The 17,125-nt window shown below is 58.0% G+C and overlaps 1 protein-coding gene across 3 annotated transcripts; it reads right to left on the bottom strand.

The window, feature by feature from the left end:
- Positions 1–2,140: 2,140 nt before the first annotated feature.
- Positions 2,141–15,855, bottom strand: DUSP14 (dual specificity phosphatase 14). 3 transcript variants are annotated; one of them, XM_056355351.1, is made up of 3 exons: positions 15,698–15,855; positions 5,688–5,786; positions 2,141–4,249 (listed from the first exon to the last, which is right to left on the bottom strand). In XM_056355351.1, exon 3 carries the CDS (start codon positions 4,129–4,131, stop codon positions 3,535–3,537), a length of 597 nt encoding a protein of 198 aa, XP_056211326.1. In that variant the 5' UTR covers positions 4,132–4,249; positions 5,688–5,786; positions 15,698–15,855; the 3' UTR covers positions 2,141–3,534. The 3 variants fall into 3 exon arrangements, with proteins under 3 accessions (XP_056211326.1, XP_056211334.1, XP_056211344.1); XM_056355359.1 differs by lacking the exon at positions 15,698–15,855 and adding an exon at positions 6,016–6,037; XM_056355369.1 differs by lacking the exon at positions 5,688–5,786 and having other exon boundaries at positions 15,698–15,823.
- Between the last annotated feature and the right edge of the window lie 1,270 nt (positions 15,856–17,125).

Consider the following 17,125-nt stretch of genomic DNA (forward strand, 5'->3'; position numbering starts at 1 on the left):
TCCCCCCCAGAAACACATGGGCAGCAGAAATCCTCCCCTGCCTCGGGAGAAGTCTTGAAAGGTTGACAAAGAGGGCCTTAAACACCATGAAGCTGTGTAAGTGAAACCTTTGCTGTGGCTAGTATTTGAAAGACATCTCACTGGGTAACATATAAAATACTCCTTAACAATGAAGGTACCGACCATTCGAAAAAGCCTGTGGGGAGCAGGAGGAATGATCTTCCCCTCAAATCCAGCTGGTGTGCTTACAGCAATCCGGAGTTAAACTGTGGCGCTCTCTCTTCTTTGGTTTCTATAGATTTGAGCATGCATGAAAAACTGGATTTTGAGGAGGAAATAAACAGTCATATAGAATACCTTTTGCTGGAATGAACACAAGAGGAACTTCTGCAAAGCAATACCTACAAGTATTAATACCATTGTGCTCCTCATAATAGAATCCCTAATGGGTATTTCAGATGAATTCTTTATTTCCTAATGTGCTTTATTAGGCAATTACTTTTTTTTTTTAATAGGTCTAACTTTCCCTTTTGTTTAAAAGTCAGTCTTGATGCTTTCTTGGCTGAACATTAGTTCCCCTCCCCTAGGTACTAGGGCAGTGTGTGTATAAAATCTACACAGTAATTCAAAGTGGAGAATTTTTACCTTCCAGTTTTTTATAGACAAAATACTGTTAAATTATACATAGTCTATTTTTTTTTAGGTAAAGTTTAACTTTGCAAGCAGATTTCAGGGTTTTTTGGTTTGGTTTTTTTTCCCCCTTTGAAATGTCATGCTTTTGAAACTTCTTCGGACTAATGACCAGGCTTGGGTTTTAACCTCTAGTTCCCCTTCTTACCATTTCCCTGGTTGCAGTTTAACTCATGCTAAAAATAGAGAGATGAGTAGAAAGTGTTTTTTTAAATAGACAGTCAGTCTCCTGTGTCTGTTTGTCACTAAAACCAGGACACAGCCATGAAACCTGAACTGCGTGCAGCTGATGGCAAAACTCACGTTTATTTCAGTGGGCCAAAGCATCATCCTTGCGCATCTGCAGAAGCCGGAGATTTCCCTTTGCCAGCGCGGGGCTGTGCTTTGTGCGTGTGATACTGGACACCGAGATCCAGGTGTTGGTACTGTTGGGGAAAGCTGGTGTTGGAGTATCTGGGGGTATCTGTGTGCGGTTTTGTCTAATGGATAAAAGATTTGCAGGGGGAAAGGGAAGAATATATACGTGTGTGCAGGAAGTGTTTTGGCTTTGGATGCCCTTGCAATGTTGAGGAGTTCCAGTAACTCTCCTCACGGTGGTGTCTCCATGCTCAGGTGTGGCACTGACGCGGGTTGTTGAAGCTGTGGCTGATCTCGTGACTTCCCTGTCTGCAGGGGCTGAGAGAGCTCTCTCGTGCCCGTGCACCACCAAGCCCCAGCCCCCACCCCCCCAGTAAGCAGCCTCGCACCTAATTTAAAGTCTGTGAACTTCTACAGCAGCCCTCGCTGACCTTGCTGGACCTGACTGGAGCCTGGAAATTAGAGAGCACCGTTGCCTTCCCCTGGTGAGCGTCAGCCAGTGGCATTTGCCCAGACTGGTAAAATTCCCGTCTCTGCAGTAAATTTGAAAATTCCAGGTCAGAGCTGGTCAAAGCCTCTGTATCAAATTCACTCTGATCTAGACTTATTCCAACCAGGTCTGGTTTTACCCATGATCCAAATGAGGTTGAGGCCATTTGCACAGCTTTGTATCGGCGATAACAGTATTTCAGCCCTAGTGGCTTCTAGTCTGGGGAAACCAGAAACCTACACATGCTGCAGTCCTCACACAGCATGCGGTTCAGCTTGGAGAAAACCCTTAACCATGTCTGCTGTTCCTTAAAACCTCAGCCGTTCAGCTAAGTGTAAATTAGATAAACATTTTGAAATAGCCAAATTAATTGGGTGGCTTTTGTGATGAGGACCCGGAATTGCGGCTTTTGTGATGAGGACCAGGAATTGCAGGACACCTGCATGGATCGGAAACCGATTTGCCAAGTGACAGGAACCGATCATGGTATTTTTCTCAAGACTGCGGTCCAGATTTGTTTAAAGCCACTGCTCACTATTACACCATGTTCTCGCTGTGACTTGAGATACATTAGCACAGTTCTGAATAGGAAACCAACACATGTTCTTGTTTAATCTTTATTGATTTTTTTTTACAAGTATAGAATCTCATTTAAATCAGATAGCTATCTCAGCATCCAGCAATCTGTGTATTCCTCCTTCAGAGATGCAACAGAGGACACAAACGTCTCACTGAGGAACAGACTTGCCTTGCTCTCCTGGTTGTCCAGTTACTCTTCAAGGAAACCAGTCCCTTCCCATCTGCAGGGAGGGGAGCGACATCCAGGAGACAGTGGCTACACCACGGAAAGTCTTCTCCCATCTCTGGGGTTGGAATTGTTCTCGTCACACACAGAACAAGGCAAAGCCTTCTCCGTAAAGCCATCCTTGTCCGGGAGGTTGAACAGATCGCCATTTTGCGCAGAATAATTCTAGAATGCAGCATAACCTTGAGGACATAATGAAGTGATTTAGAAATGGGCTAAGGCAGATCACAACCATACTTAGAGTAATCAAGCAGATTTACCTACTTCTGATTTACTGGTTGATTGACTATTAGAAAACACAGCCCAGCCCCTTTGGAAGGTGGCCATGCACACAGAGTTTCCTAAACACTTCTTTGGCTGTCCGGTGTGGGGAGGGTTAACCTCTCGCTTCTGTCTTGAGCCACATTTGGACAAGATCTCTGTTTACTTTCCACCCACGAAAAACACCAGCATTTTTCAGTAGTGTAAGTGTATTCCAGGACTCTGGCCCTGGCATGGAATGAGTGAAAAAGGATCTTGTATTTATTCGATTTGAATCCTTCAAATTTTTTTTGACTTGTGGCCGACATGGACTGACTTCACTTCTTTTTTTTTTTTTATAAACTTTTACTACAGATTAAGAGCTGACTAAAGACCTCAAACACTATATACTGAGAGTCACTACGGATGTTAAAGAAAACACCAGCACTAGCACCACAAGCCTGCACGCCCGCGTTCCTGGCTCTCGGAACAGCTCACTGCCGTAGAGTAGGACCTCGCTCATTCTGTGCTAGTGCCGCTCCCTAGCCACTACAGGATTTTGCAAGGAAGCAAACAAGCTATTAACGAAATATCCAGGCTACCGCATCACAAAGCGCACTTTGTTCATTAACTCTGCCAAATGCCTTTTAGGCCTTTCCTCATAGGATACTAATAAACTGACTAAAAAAGGGAGGAAGGCTTTATGAAAGGAACAAACTTATAAGGAGACCTCATTCTGCTAAATCAGAGAAATGCGGATGGGGGAATCCCTGTAGAGAGAAACGCTTTGAAGGGAATCGTTGGCCTTGCAGGTTAGTGAGGTGAGAATTAGTTGAGGTTCTGCTGTATGGTAAAGAACCAAAGTTGGCTGTAGAAGGAGAAGGGAATGTCTCCAGTCTGGTCGACTCAGAACAGCGCGTCCCTTCTGTTGTGCTTCCTGTCTGCAGTCACATTAAATTCCCCAGTAAGGCATCAGGGGTCTCCTCTCTCTCTCATAAACGTCTGGGATGATGCCATATGGTGTCTGTACCATTTTAACCGTCGTCTTCCCAAAAAGCTTCCTCTCGTAGTCTATCAGTTGCCTCCAGAAGCCCACGTTGGGGCGTATAACGGGGCGCCTCGATTTGACCCAGTTGTATGCCTCAAAGAGGGACACCTTGTGGTACTTCATCAGGTAGGCGATGCAGAGGGTGGCCGACCTGCTCACGCCAGCGGCACAATGGACTAAGGTGGCCCCGTGCTTCCGCGCCACGCTGTTAATCTTGTCGGCGACGCTGTCGAAGTACAGGGAGATGGGGGCGTTGGGCATGTCAGCCAAAGGCACTTTCACGTATTCAAACTGGGGCCAGTTAAAATTGGGAATCTCGATGGTCGCATTGATTATGCAGGTGATTCCCCGGGAGAGGAGCAGGTGCCGGTTGGAGGCGACGCTGCCCCGGCTCAGGTACAGCGAGGGGGTGATTTGGGCGATGCCCCCGAGGGCACCTTCAGAAAGCATTCGCGGAGCCATCAGAGTTCTCGGTAAGGAGTTGTGGCTTCTGGAGGTCATGGAGGATCTTGGCACTCACGCTTCCATTATGGGAAGAGATCCAACGGGATCTTCAGCCAAGGGAAGGATTGTCTGGCCTGGTGGTGGTAGGACAGCAAGACCTTCCTCCACTTAGTCACTGCAAAACACAAGCAATGCCATGTGAGCGGGGCAGCTGTCCGATGAGACCATGTCTACGCAAGAGAAAAGGAAAACCCAACTCACCCTCCTGTGGCCTGGACAACCTCCTACTGGCAAACCTCCGTGGGGTAAGGTGGTTCTGGGTTTGCACAGTGTTTATTACCGTGGGGCCCCCAGGCATTGCCTGGACTGATACTAACAAAAAATCTTCCGGCCTAATTAGCTGCAATTACTCGTCAAGGGTTTAGGCAGCCTAAACCTGTGGGCCCGGACAGCATTTCACCTGGATTAGCATGTGGAAGATTAGCTATGCCTCCTCCATGCTCAAAAGCAGCAACTTCACAACTGGCCAGAGTCCAAAGGCATGGTGAGAAACAGCTGGCTCCGGCTGGTTGCAGGTGCCAGCAACTGAGATTACCCTGCCTTCTCCCCAGTGCCACCTTCTCCTTTTTTAGGTATACGAAAGGCCCCACCAAAGTACGTAAACAGAGAAAAGTCGCTCGTTAGAAAAGGCAGTGAGTCATGTCCATCCAGATCAGTCATCGGCTCTCATCTAGGCTGGGGAAGTGTGGAAAGAGTGACCTGGTTATGTCAGAAGCTGAGAGTAAAACCGAAGCAGAGGCTGGGACAAGGGAGGCTCTTTTCCTGCTGCTTTAATAACTGACTAATGCTTTGGAGTCTGCCTGCATGAGCCACACGACCCCGGCTGCCCAGGAAAGACCCCCGCTTTTGTTTCCCCTGCTCCTTTCGGAATTCTCCGGAGCCGCAAGCAAGGGCCCGAGCCCTAGCACCTTAATCACTTGCCGGACCCACTTAGCTGTGCGTCCTCCAGCCGGAGATGGGTGGTGGGAGAGGTGCCACTCAGCGTGAGCCCACCCAAGTGTTGCTGGGTGCCGCGTGGAGGGGAGCTGGGAGATGCTCAGTGCCTTGGGTGGGAGGGCGTCTGTCCCTCCAGCAGTTACCTGTCCAGGTCAGAGTCCTCAGAGGGCCGAGAGACCCCAACTGCAGCCACTGGTCGGGGACCACCGGCTGACACAACAGGCTGACGTCTGTCTGCACCCCGTGCTCTGGGGAACACCGGCAGGTCTCGGCAGCAGTTGGTAATGCTGCCAGCAGATTTTTGGCATGGCGCTGCAGCATGGTAACTTAATGACCATAACATGGTCTCCTCCGTGGCTTGTTCCCTGCTGGCAGCTTATTGCGCAGCTCCTGAAACCATGGGCCCAAAGTGCCGGTGCTGCCTGAGTTCATGCCCCAACAAGATTTTCTCTGCAGCTGCGAGCGCTTGCCTTCCCCTGCAGACACCCCCACCGCAGTCACCCAGCTGGAGCAGCAATGAAAGGCGTGTTTTTTCAAAGGAATAAAGTCCTTTGAGCAGGGGAAATCCCTGCTCTCAAGTAGCTGTTACTGACAACGCAAAGGATTCAGGCACTTACACGTGGTAGCAAACTGTCCTGCTCCAAATCACCGGCCGGCACACGGATGCTGCGGGCTGCCCAGGCTGGGATGTCTCACAGAGTGTGTCCAACCTTGAGCTGCGGAGAGAGCAGGGGTTTATTGGGATCTGTGCTGGGCCCAAACAGGATACCAGGCAGCCCCCTCTGCTCAGGTACGTTTAAGTCACCCCGTTTAGGTGGTTGTCCAAGAACTGGGGGACCACAACTTCCCTGCTTGCTCCCTGGGGACAGACAGAGGCCTCAGGAAGGTGCTTGCTGCCGAGAGCCTAATGTCACCAATTGCTGCCAACACGGCATTCAAACTCACCGTGGGCCCAGAGGAATCAGAGGCTGGCACAAAAAAAAAAAAAAAAAAAGTAAGTTTAAGTAATTAATTTGCTCTAAAGTCTCCTTTAGCATCCGCCAAGACGCTCGCCTAGTCCCAGACAGCTGCTGCAGGTCCGTGTTTCTTCTGCCAGTGCGCTCCCTGCTCTGGATCCCTGAGGTGCTGCTGGAATCACCGGTGCAGAGCTCGTGCCATGAGCCACAGCATCCTCCTAGAAAGTGGATGATGGGGGCAGCATCCCCTTCTTTTATTTCTGCAGCCAGACCAGAAATAACACAAGCCTCTGGAGAGCCAGTGAAGCAGCTGCCTGCCAGGAAATGCTGCTGGACCATAGGAGAGAGGAGCGCGTTGCCCCCGAAGCAGCCCTGGGCCAGGCAGACCCTCCCGCGCCCTCCCTGCCTTCATGCAGCTGATCCGTTGCCATTCCCAGGACTCACTTTCCCCGTGAGCGGCTTTAAAATTATGAAGGAACCTGCACGCTGAGCGTGGGTGAGGGGCAAAGGGGCTGGCCTGGCTTTGGGGATGGGTCAGAGAGGGGAGCTGCCGGGCCTGGCAGGGCTGGGTGCTTCGGCAGCTGCGCGGCACGATGGCTGGCTGGGGCGGCTTCGCGCCGGGGCTGTGCCAGCTCGGCCATGGCGCAGGGCTGCTGGGAGGCAGGGCAGGCCGCCAGGCGCTGGCAGGCGCTGGGGAGCTGAGACAAGCTGGCTGGAGGCCAGACGACAAACCCCAACGGGATTTTTGACTGCCGCACCTCCCTCGAGGAGGCTGGGAAACGTTAGCAGGGGGCAACCCGCAAACAGGTGGCGGGGGAGGCCGGTGGGTGCTACCGGAGCAACTCGCCTGCTCACCTGCCACGGGCCTGCCGGTGCCTGGGCACGGCGGCGGGGCAGCAGCATCCCCGCAGCAGGGCACCCGGTGTGCTCCCTGCCCTGCCTGCCCCACTGTGCTGCTGCACCTGGGCTCCAGCTGCTCCCCCGGGGAGCTCCGCGAGGCCTTTGCTGCTTTCCATAACGTGGTTCCTGTTCGCAGGCACCAACTTATCCAGGCATTTGCATGTGACAGGCTGGGCTGGCTCTGCAAACTGCCGCTACGGGCTGGCAGCACGGTGCCTCGTGCCAGGCGCAGCTCCGGCGCAGCCACCCGAGACGGCAGCGCGAAGGACGGTCAGTCGGACAAGCGGCTCCCCGCCACGCGACACGCTGCTCCCCGGGAGAGAGGAGCAGCGCCCCAGAGGTGTCCGTCTGTCCCACCACTGCTCGCTGCCAGCACCAGCAGGGCAATGGGGTGCGTTTTGGGGCCAGCTGGGAACGCAGGTGGGCGCCCGCAGCCCCGTGTCCCAGTTACACGTCACTTCCCTGGGGCTCCAAATGGCTGACACCAGGCAGTGCTGCCTCTGCTCGAACCAGAACAGCTCTCCTCTGGAAAGAGTTAACGTTTTGAAGAGGAGTTCATTATATAAGCGAGAGATAAGGCTGCTGTGCTCCCTCAGACCAAATGCCTGGTATCCAAGGATGCCGCCTTGCCCGCCGACCACAAGAGCAGATGCTGGGGGAAAGTCACTAAGGGAGAGGGGCAGGTGCCAGCATCCCTTCCCCTGTTTCCCAGCTCTCACAGCGGGAGCTGGCTGGGATGCCACTGCGACGACATGCTGTCTCAGGCATGTGACAAAGCCACGGTCCTGCCCACACATACCAGGCTGAGCAGCTGCCGGCTTGCAGGAAGCCTGAAAATGAAAGGGGCCTCGTCTGCCTCGGATGGCAGAAGCTGCGTGTGGCGCCTACCAGGCTTGTAGGTGCCAGCCCTTATCTGTCCTGATAGCTGCTCCTCGCAGGCCTCCTGCCCGGCCCCAGCCAGCTCCGGACAAAGGTTTGCCTCAAGTCTGCTGTTTCGCTCCCGTGAAACTCCGTTTGCCTTTCTCAGCACACCCGCCTTATCCTGCCGTCCCTGCCGTAATCCAACACTGCTGCTCCCCGTGCAGTCGTTCCCGTTGTTGTGCTGGGGCAGACAGAGGGAAAGAGCAAACAGCCTTTTCCCAGCTGTTGTTGTGTGGAGAAAAAAAAAAAAAAAAAAAAAAAAAAGAGAGAACCAGCTGAAGATAAGCAAGGCACAAGACAGCACAGCTCCGGCTGCGCCACCTGCGGCACCTGCAAAGGACAGGCTCCTTGCACGGGGAAGGGTGCTGGCTGCGGGTCCTGCCGTGCCTGTGCACAGACGGGCAGCTGCGTTCATACAGCCAGTCTGCACCATCCCTGACAAAAAAACCCACATCTCCTGTTTTTTCTTGGTTTGGTTTTGGGGTTTTTTTTGGGTTTCTGAGTGGTTGCTTAGGCTGGCTGGTCACACAAGCCGGATGGCAGCGTCCTCGGGGTGCTGGAGCCTGGCTTGTCACCCCACGAGGGGCGGCGGGTGCTCCCCGGCACACTGCACCCGCTGCGAGCGGCGCTGGGAGGTGGTGCAGGCTGCGGTGCCGAGGGTCAGAGCTGGGCTGTCCCCAAGGCAGCATGGGCAGGGGCCACCTTCCAAGGCAGACGGGATGTGGTTGTGGTTTCCTGCAAAGAGCTGAATTCCCAGAGGGTGCAGCGTGGTCCTTTGGGCAAAGGCTGGCTGGGGGTGCACCGGTAGCAACCAGGTGTTCCTGCCATCCTTTGCTGGGCTGACTCCAATTAATAGACTAATTAACCTTGTGACAGCCCTGACCCACAGCATGTCACTTTCTAGACTCTGCCTCGGTCTTCCCCATGCACGGAGACCAGCTGCCACCCCCTCCTCACCCCACTGGGGAGGGCTGGGACCCCCCGGGGTGGCAGAAGTCCCGGGGGTCCCTGACCCTGGTGCCACAGGAGCAGCACAGCCCCCTCCCTCCCTGGCAGAATGGTGGGTTCTGCCATTCCTCTCATTTGCATAATCAGGGTGGGGGAAGCAAGTGGATAATTAGAGCCTAGAGATGACCCCAGTCTTCAAAGCCTCTGGGTCCTTTCCACCACAGCTCTCAGCCAGCACCATCCTGGGGTGCAGGTTTACAGCAAAGGGATACTTCTCCAGCACCCATCGTGGCTGGGACCTCATCCTGCACCCACCAGCTCCCCGCTCTGCGCCGCTCAGATAAGGCTGCCTGGCTCATATCAGTGCTCTGTGTGTTTCTGCTGTACCTCGAAGGCCGAGCTGTGTGGTTTGTCTGCGGTTGGGTCTGCCAGAAGAAGGGACAGGTGCTTTGCTGGTGGTCACTGTTCCTGTGGAAGGCTGGTGATGTGTGCCTTGGTGGGGCTGGCCAGTTTGACACTGGGTTGTGTCCCACCTGGGCTGGATTTCCTGGCATCAGAGCAGCTCCTCTCTAGGCAAGGGGGGGTTCAAAAGCACTACACCACCACGGGTGGGCTGGTTTGTGTCTCAGGTAGTACAGGCCTTCAGAAAGGTCACGGCTGGCAATGCTTATGGCTCTGTTCTTCCAAATGGTGCGATAGCTGGAGTTTGTTTCTCTTGCTTTTGTTCCCAGGAATGCAGTCCTGCTAACAAAGGCTGCAGTTCCCACAGGAAAGCATTCCTCGTTCCTGGACCTCCTGAGAAAGGCTTGAAAACACCTCTGAAAGCTCAAAAGACAGAGGCAGGCAGGCAGATGTTGGCTAAATACACTGTGATCCCTCGGATAGGAGGGGAGAGCCTTGCTTGTCAGTCTCCAGACAATGAGCTGGCAAGCCTGAGCTTCTGGTTTCTTACTCTGGTGCTGCTGAGTGGTTTTCTCTGATTTTTAAGGCTGTGTTTTTGTTGGGTTTTGTTTTTTTTTTTTAAGGGCTCCTCTGGCTTGAGAGCAGAGGCTGGGGCTTGTCCCTAAAGGACTTAGGCAGGACTTGCAGTTTGTGTTGGACTGTATGTCAGTAACGTGGCAGTGCAGCTGGTACCTGGCAGAGGTGGGAGCATCTCCCAGGCTCTTCTCCCCCTGGAACAGATGAGATTCTGCAACTGCGTGGTGTGGTAGCCAGCTCACCAGGTGGGGAGGGATGGCTGGTCCTGCTCTGGCTCTGCTGCTGCCCACTGGCTTGCCCTGGCTTTCTGGCAGCTCTCCTGCTCCTCCTGCCCTCGCGCTGCTGGGAGGGCTGCAGCTCAGCAGGGCACCCTCGGAGGGTGCGGAGGGCAGGGCCCCAGAGGTGCTCAGCAAGTTTGTGCATGGGGAGGACCAGGTGAGTCATGGGCCCTGCTCTGCTGATAGAGCAAAGGCACCAAAACACCTGGTTTTATTCCCAGAGCATCATCTGGGATTTGAAGCAGGCTTGTGGGCTGGGTGTGTGAAATGTCAGTACTGAAGCAAGCCTTCTCCCCCTTCCCAGGAGAGGAAAAGTTATTCATTTTAGAGATGACAAATGCTCTCTAATGCTGCAGTAAAGAAAAGAGTCAATATTGCAGGTGCTGAATGAACAAGCCTGCTCAGGGCTCTTCCTAGCCAGGCTAAACAGCAAACTGCTTCAGAAATGGTCCTGGAGAACAGCATTGAAAATAAATGTGGGCAGAGAGCACAAAGTGCAGCCATTCCCCAGGTCGGGTCTCGCTTGAGCTGAGTTCAGGGGAGCCTGGAGCGGCTGCAGCTCACCCAGCCAAGCTGAGAGGGGGGAGGACGTGCGGGAGCCGCTGGCTTCTTGCTCCTCTTCCTGCCCCTGGCGCGGCTGTTTGCTCCGCTGGGGTCTCCACTCTCCTGCCTTGGCTTGTTGGGGTGTGCTCCCGGTGCCGCCGCAGGCCCCCTCGGGAGTGTGGTTTGTGGTTGAGAGCCAGCAACGTGGCCTCGTGACGAAGGGATGAGCCATTTGGATTTGAAACGGAAAAGCAGGGGAAGCAGGAGGCGATGGTGGAGTGGCTTGGCTGTGGCAGAGGATGCCTTGACTGAACCCTGATTGATTCCTGCTTGCAGCCTGTGTTATCCTCTCAGGCGAGCACAGGATGGGAGCTGTCAGATGTTAAATCAAGATAATAATCTGTCTACCCTGAGCTCTGAGCAGGCCTGGCTGCCTGTGCAGCACCAGCGCAACCGGGTCCTGGCGCTGGCAGGAACACCCTGGTAACTCCCCGCGGGTTTCGTGGCCGTCGCAGGCATGACATGACTCCCCTTGGCACAAGCAGCTCGCGGGGTACGGCTGCCAGGGATGCCCGGCTTACCCTTGCTCACCCACCCCAGCCCCAAGGCGTTCGGTCCATAAGCTCAAAGCCCCGTTTCCCCCGGTGTGGCGCTGCCTCCGCCACACACCTGGAATTCAGGCTGCTCCGTGACCCGAGCCAGCCCTCTGGGCTGCAGGGCTGACAAACCCTAATTAGACTGTCCCAGCCTGCTGCGACGCTGCCTTCAGAAGGGTGACAGCAGATGCTCCTGCATCACAGCTCATCTTCCATGAGCACCGCTGGTGTGCCTGGTGCTCTGGGTGGGCTTGGTACAGCCAGGGCTTGGCGACACCCTGCCGGTTGCCTCCTGCAGCCCGGGAGCAGCATGCTCCATCCTCACCCTCGCAGCCAGCCCCCGCTCTCGCTGCAGGCACGTCGCACCACCAAGCCTCAGCCTGTGCCCAGGCTGCTGAGGTTAATAGAGGGAGCAAACTTACGCAGGGGTTAATGAGCAACGGCAAAATGCACGGGGAGCACCACAAGCCTCTGCAGACCATCAGGGCACACCTGACGGTCGACGGCTCCTACATCGGGCCAGCTGATGAGCTCCTGAAGATCCAGCAGCGCTCTGCCAGCCCCTCCACGATCTGTGAGCCCCACCTAGCTCCCCCATCTGCTATTCTCCCAGCACCAAAGGAGCAGTTAAAAAGGGCGGTGAGGTTTTGGGAAGGATCTATCTGAGGATGCTACTTGGCCCACCAGCCAGGGCCCCCAGCTGCCTGCGTGCCCCTCCCGGCGGGGGAGGCAGCTCCGCTGGCTCTTGGTGCATGCTGCCACTACCTCCTCGGCGAGCCACGCAGCCGTCCCCTCCTTGCTGCTGCAGAGTGGGAACGGGCAGCGCTGCTCCCTCTCCACTTGGCAGCTGGATCCCGCCAGCTGCGAGCAAAACCTCAGCCACAGAGTGGCCGGCCGGCACGCAGGGATGGAGCAAGGTGGGGGTACCGCCCAGAGCACGCTGGTGTTTATACATTCCTGCACGATACAGCTGCTGTGCTCTGGGGACAAGCTTCCCTCGTCAACCAGCAAGAGGATTTTATGCGAGAAAAACAAACCATCTTTCTTTTTAAAGCGATGCCTGTTATTTTGGAGCCATCGGCTCTAACGTGCCATGCTCTGCGTGCCAGTCACTCGGAAAGAGGAGCAGGGGCACAGGGCTCACCTGCAGGGCCCCAGCACAAGCCAGCAGCGCAGCCATCCACACCTTCCTTAAAAACTCTGGTGGGGTGCATGAAACACTTCAAAACCCAGAATTAAGCCTTCAGGAGGCAGGAATGGGATCCTACAGTTGTGAGCAGTATCAGTTCCGTACTCAGCTGAGCACCAAGGGCTGTTGTCAGACCCTGAGCCCAGATGCCGGCTATTCCAAAGCACCACTGCTTCTTTCAGTGCCTGCTGATGGCACCTGGATTGCAGGTGGAGTTCAGAAAAGCTCCCCTGCTCTGTCCCTAGCTCTGGTGTTCCCAGTGTGCACACACGACCCGGGGGGGATGCGTGTGGAGAGGAGCTGGCACACGTGGGGAGCAGACCCACACCTGGCTCTGACTCCCAGATGCTGCAAGATGGAGCCTTGTTTTTCCTGGGGATGTGCCCTGCGCAGTCACAGCTGACAGGAGGGACACAGTCTCTTCCCTGTTAGTTGAGCAAAACAGAGAAACCTGGTGTGTTTGCTGGTGTGTGACCCTGCTGGGACCAGGGCTGCTTGGCTCCCACCACAGGGCTCGCCCAGGTCCGTGCTGCTGGGGGCTGCCCTGTCCCTGCCAGCCTACCCTAAAACCCATAAAATTGAAAGCAGCTGCAAATTCACTGCAATGTGCCCTGGAAACCATCTGGTGCTTCCATGCTGGCGCTCACCCGGACCTTTTCCAGGGGCACTGCCAACTGGTGTATGCTGAACACAGCCCGGCTTCTCCGGGGGGGTCTCAAAGCCTGGCATCCTCTGTAAACCCAGCTGTGCCATAGCCCCCGCCGCAGGAATGCCCCGTGGCAGCGGCTGCCCACGCGCTCCAGGGCCAGGCAGTGGCTCAGCACGGGGCAGTGAGAGGAGGGAGCAAGAGCTGAAGGGAGAGCAGCGAGGAAGCAGGATGGGAATGGGCTGGTCGGCTGCGCCCAGCCGCCCGCCTGCAGCAGCTGTAAGGAATGAGGTCACCTTCTCAGCACATCGATGGGGTTGCTTAGGGTAACAGGAAGGGAGGCCAATTTTAATCAATTACTTGGAAATCAAGTTTACATGTGGTAGCAAATGCTTCCCATGGAGGCAGCGCAGGGCCAGCACCCCTCACCTCCCGGTGCGCAGCTCTGCCTGCTCAAGGCGTGGCAAAACAGCGTTTTGCTCGGCAGAAGGGACACTGAGCAAATCCAGATTTCCTTTGCGAGCCAGGCCTCCTGCCCCTGCGGGCTGCTGCTCAGGCTCCCGGCGACGGGAAGGGACCCGCAGCACCCTCCGCGCTGTGGAGGGGGATGTTGGCTAAGGGGGAAATTAAGTCTTGTCAGGCCAGGTACCCCAGCCCACGCAGGGAGCGAGCGCGGTGGCACTTGTTGAGCCTTCCTGCTGGGAAACTAAAGCCTGCAGGGTGTTTGGGGGTTGTTTTGGTTTTGGGGTTTTTTAAAGTTGTTTGTTTTGGTTGTTTTTTTTTTTAAGTGGGGGAGTAGCTGTGAGAGACTAGTCCACGAGCTGCAGCGTTGGCAGCTCCGCAGGCATCACTGCTGGGGCAGGCACCCCCAGCCCCGCGGTGCCCAGCATGGGTGGGCAGTGCGTTTGCCTTCCAGTTCAAGGCTTGATTCCCAAGCAGCCGGGGCTGCTGTTCAGCGATTTCTCAGCTATCTCCAGCTGCCAGAGCCCAACCTGCCAGACGGTTGCATTTTTGGTTGCATTATGGTTGCTCAGCATGTCTTTTTTTTGAAGCGATAAATCCGCGGGTGCGTGGTGAGGGCTGTGTACCTGGAGAGGGCAGGGGCTGGGAGAAGCTCCTGGTTTTCTGAGGCGTCCCCCCACCTTCTAGGGAAAGCCACCCTGGAAGGAAGGTCCTGAGCAGTGGTAGGAAGCCGGGAAGGCTTCTCCGCTGTGCTGGTGAACAGCCTCGTGTAGATGGCCCCGCTGGAGCCAGCGCATGGGGAGTGGGAGCGAAGCTGCTCCCGGCACCCGCTGCCTCTTCCCTTCTCCTCGTTCCCGACTTCTGCCGGGACACTCGGACGCGCCCCGGGGCTGGTTCCTTGGGACAGAGCCTGCTTGAGACCTCCTGGTGTGGGCTTCTGCCCTTCCTTCCTCCCCCCCGCAGACAGACCTTCCCCCACGCCCGGTGTGCTTCTAGCAGCGGAGCAGCCCGAGCTCTGCCCTGCCAGCTCCTAGACTCCCGCTGGGATCGGGTACCGAACTGAGCCACGCAAACGTCAGTATGGCCCTGACCCACGCGGGAGCCGTGCCGGAGCCCAGAGCAGCCGGGGCTTGGGTGAAATCCCTGGGATTTCAGCGTCGCTCCTGGAGGAAGGCTGGGATGTGCGTACCCCGCACAGGAGGCGGGCGAGCTCTGGGAGGCTGGGGGGGCCGGACAGCCGCACCCCCACACCCTCACACCTTCCGGGGGCAGGTGGGCTGGCACGGCCGCCTGGCTGCTGCGCGGGGTCGCCTCCGCCGAGCCACGGCAGCCGATCCCACCGGCGCTCTCCCAACCGGGGGCTCTTGTTTGGAGCCAGCGTGCTACCGAGGCCGTCCCTGCCACCGGGAACGGCACGCGCCGAGGCGGACGGAGGGGTCGGGGGGGGGTGGTGGGGTGGTGGGATCGGCCCCCTGCCAGAGCGGGGACCGCGGGCCCGGGGCACCCCAAGGGAGCGGAGCGCTGTGCCAGCCCATCTCCCCCGTCCCCGGGGCCGCGGCGTCGGGGATAAACTGAACTTGCAACGCGATACCGGGGCCGCGCTCGGCGCTTCAGAATAAGAGACTCGCTCGGTGCCCAGGCGGGTTAGCGACCCCCGGCCCCCCCGCCGGGAGCTCAGGGCGCCCGCAGCCGGGGTGTCGGGGGTCGGGGTGCCCCCTCGAGCCGGGGGTGCCATGGGCGGCCGGCACCCCGCAGCCCGGGATGGGGCGCTCCGCTCCGGCGCGGGCTGGGGCTCCCACCTGGAGGGAAGCGGGGACCCCCGCGCTGGGCCACCGCGCGGCGGGGGGCGGGGTGAGCCACCCCTTCGAGCCGGGCTTGCCCTGGGGGTCCAACCCCCTCCCCCCTTTTTGCCTCGTCCTGCTCTTTCAGGCACCTCCCGGCAAAGCCCCCCGGCGTTCCGCGCCCCACCCCCCCCGGTGGTCTGCACCGCCCCCCTGACCGTGGCCGCGACCACCGGTCGGCGGGGGGGGCTGATCGCGTCCCCCCAGCACAGCCCCGCTCTGAGGCGGACGGGGCCCCCCGGGACGGCGAGGGGCGCAGCGGGGGCACCTCTCGGGGCTGTAGGCGAGGAGGCGGCGGCGTTACGGCGGTCGCACCCAGCACCCCCCCCCTCCCCGAGCCCCCCCCGGCCCGGCCCGGCCCGCTCTCACCATGGCTCCGCGGCGGCTCCGCGCTCCCCCGCGGGCGGCGGGCAGGACTTTTATCGGGCGGGCGCCGGGCTCCGCGGCTGCGGCTGCTGGGGCCGCCTCCGCCCGCCGGGCCGCGGTTACCAGGCTACGGCGGGGCCCGGCCCGCCCGGCCCGGCCCCCGGGCGGGGGCAGCTGCAGCCGGCCCGGCCTTAAAGGGGCCGCCGCCCCGCGCGGGTGCGGCAGCGCTGGGGCGCGGCGGGGCGGGGGGGACTGGGGGCGCTGGGGGGCTGGCTGTAGGGACGCTGGGGACAGAGCGTGGGGGCGAATGGGGGGTCCCTGGGGGCTGGGGACACCGGGGACAGTGTGTGGGGGAAAATGGGGGGTCCCTGGGGGCTGGGGACACCGGGGACACTGTGTGGGGGAAAATGGGGGGGTCCCTGGGGGGCTAGGGACAAGTGGGGACACTGGGGACAGTGTGGGAGGGAAAATGGGGGGTCCCTGGCGGGCTAGGGCAAGTGGGGACACTGGGGACAGTGTGTTGGGGCAAGTGGGCATCCTTGGGGACAGTGTGTGGGGGAAAATGGAGGGTCCCTGGGGGGCTAGGGACAAGCGAGGACACTGGGGCCAGTGTGTGGAGGCAAATGGGGGGTCCCTGGAGGGGCTGGGGACACTGAGGACAGTGGGGGGGGGGAAATGGGGGGGTCCCTGGGGGGGCTGGGGACACTGAGGACAGTGTGTGTGGGAAAATGGGGTGTCCCTGTGGGGCTGGGGACACTGGGGACAGTACATGGGGGCAAATGGGGGGTCCCTGAGGGGCTAGGGACAAGTGGGGACACTGGGGACAGTGTGTGGGGGAAAATGGGGGGTCCCTGGCGGGCTAGGGACAAGTGGGGACACTGGGGACAGTGTGTTGGGGCAAGTGGGCATCCTTGGGGACAGTGTGTGGGGACAAGGGGACTAGTCGGTGTCCCTGGGGGGCTAGGGACAAGCAGGGACAGTGTGTGGGGACAACTGAGGACAAATGGCTGTCACTGTGGGGCTGTGGACAAATGGGGACAGTGTGTGGGGAAAAATGGGTGTCCCTGGGAGGCTGGGGATAGGTGGAGATGGTGCGTGGGGACAAGTGGGGGTCCCGGGAGGGCTGGGGACACTGGGGACAGTGTGTGGGGACAAGCAGGGGTCCCTGGGGGGATGGGGATGTGTCAGTCAATGAAGGGACTTGGCGGGGCCCCTCTGGGGACATGAGGGGGTCCCTGTGTGCAGGGGTGTGTGGCCGGGTCCCTGTGAGGGGTGGCACATGTGGGGTCCCTTTGGGGATGGGGACATGCCAGAGCCCCCATGGTAACAAGGTGGGTGCCCAGTGGGGAGGGGGACAGACCTAGGAGAGCCAGGCCTGGGTTTTGTGAGCTGGGGACACAATGAGCCCCAGCTGCTGCTCCCCCCCCAGTG

The sequence above is a fragment of the Falco biarmicus genome, chromosome 1, assembly GCF_023638135.1.
Source record: "Falco biarmicus isolate bFalBia1 chromosome 1, bFalBia1.pri, whole genome shotgun sequence".
In the NCBI taxonomy this organism is placed as follows: domain Eukaryota; kingdom Metazoa; phylum Chordata; class Aves; order Falconiformes; family Falconidae; genus Falco; species Falco biarmicus.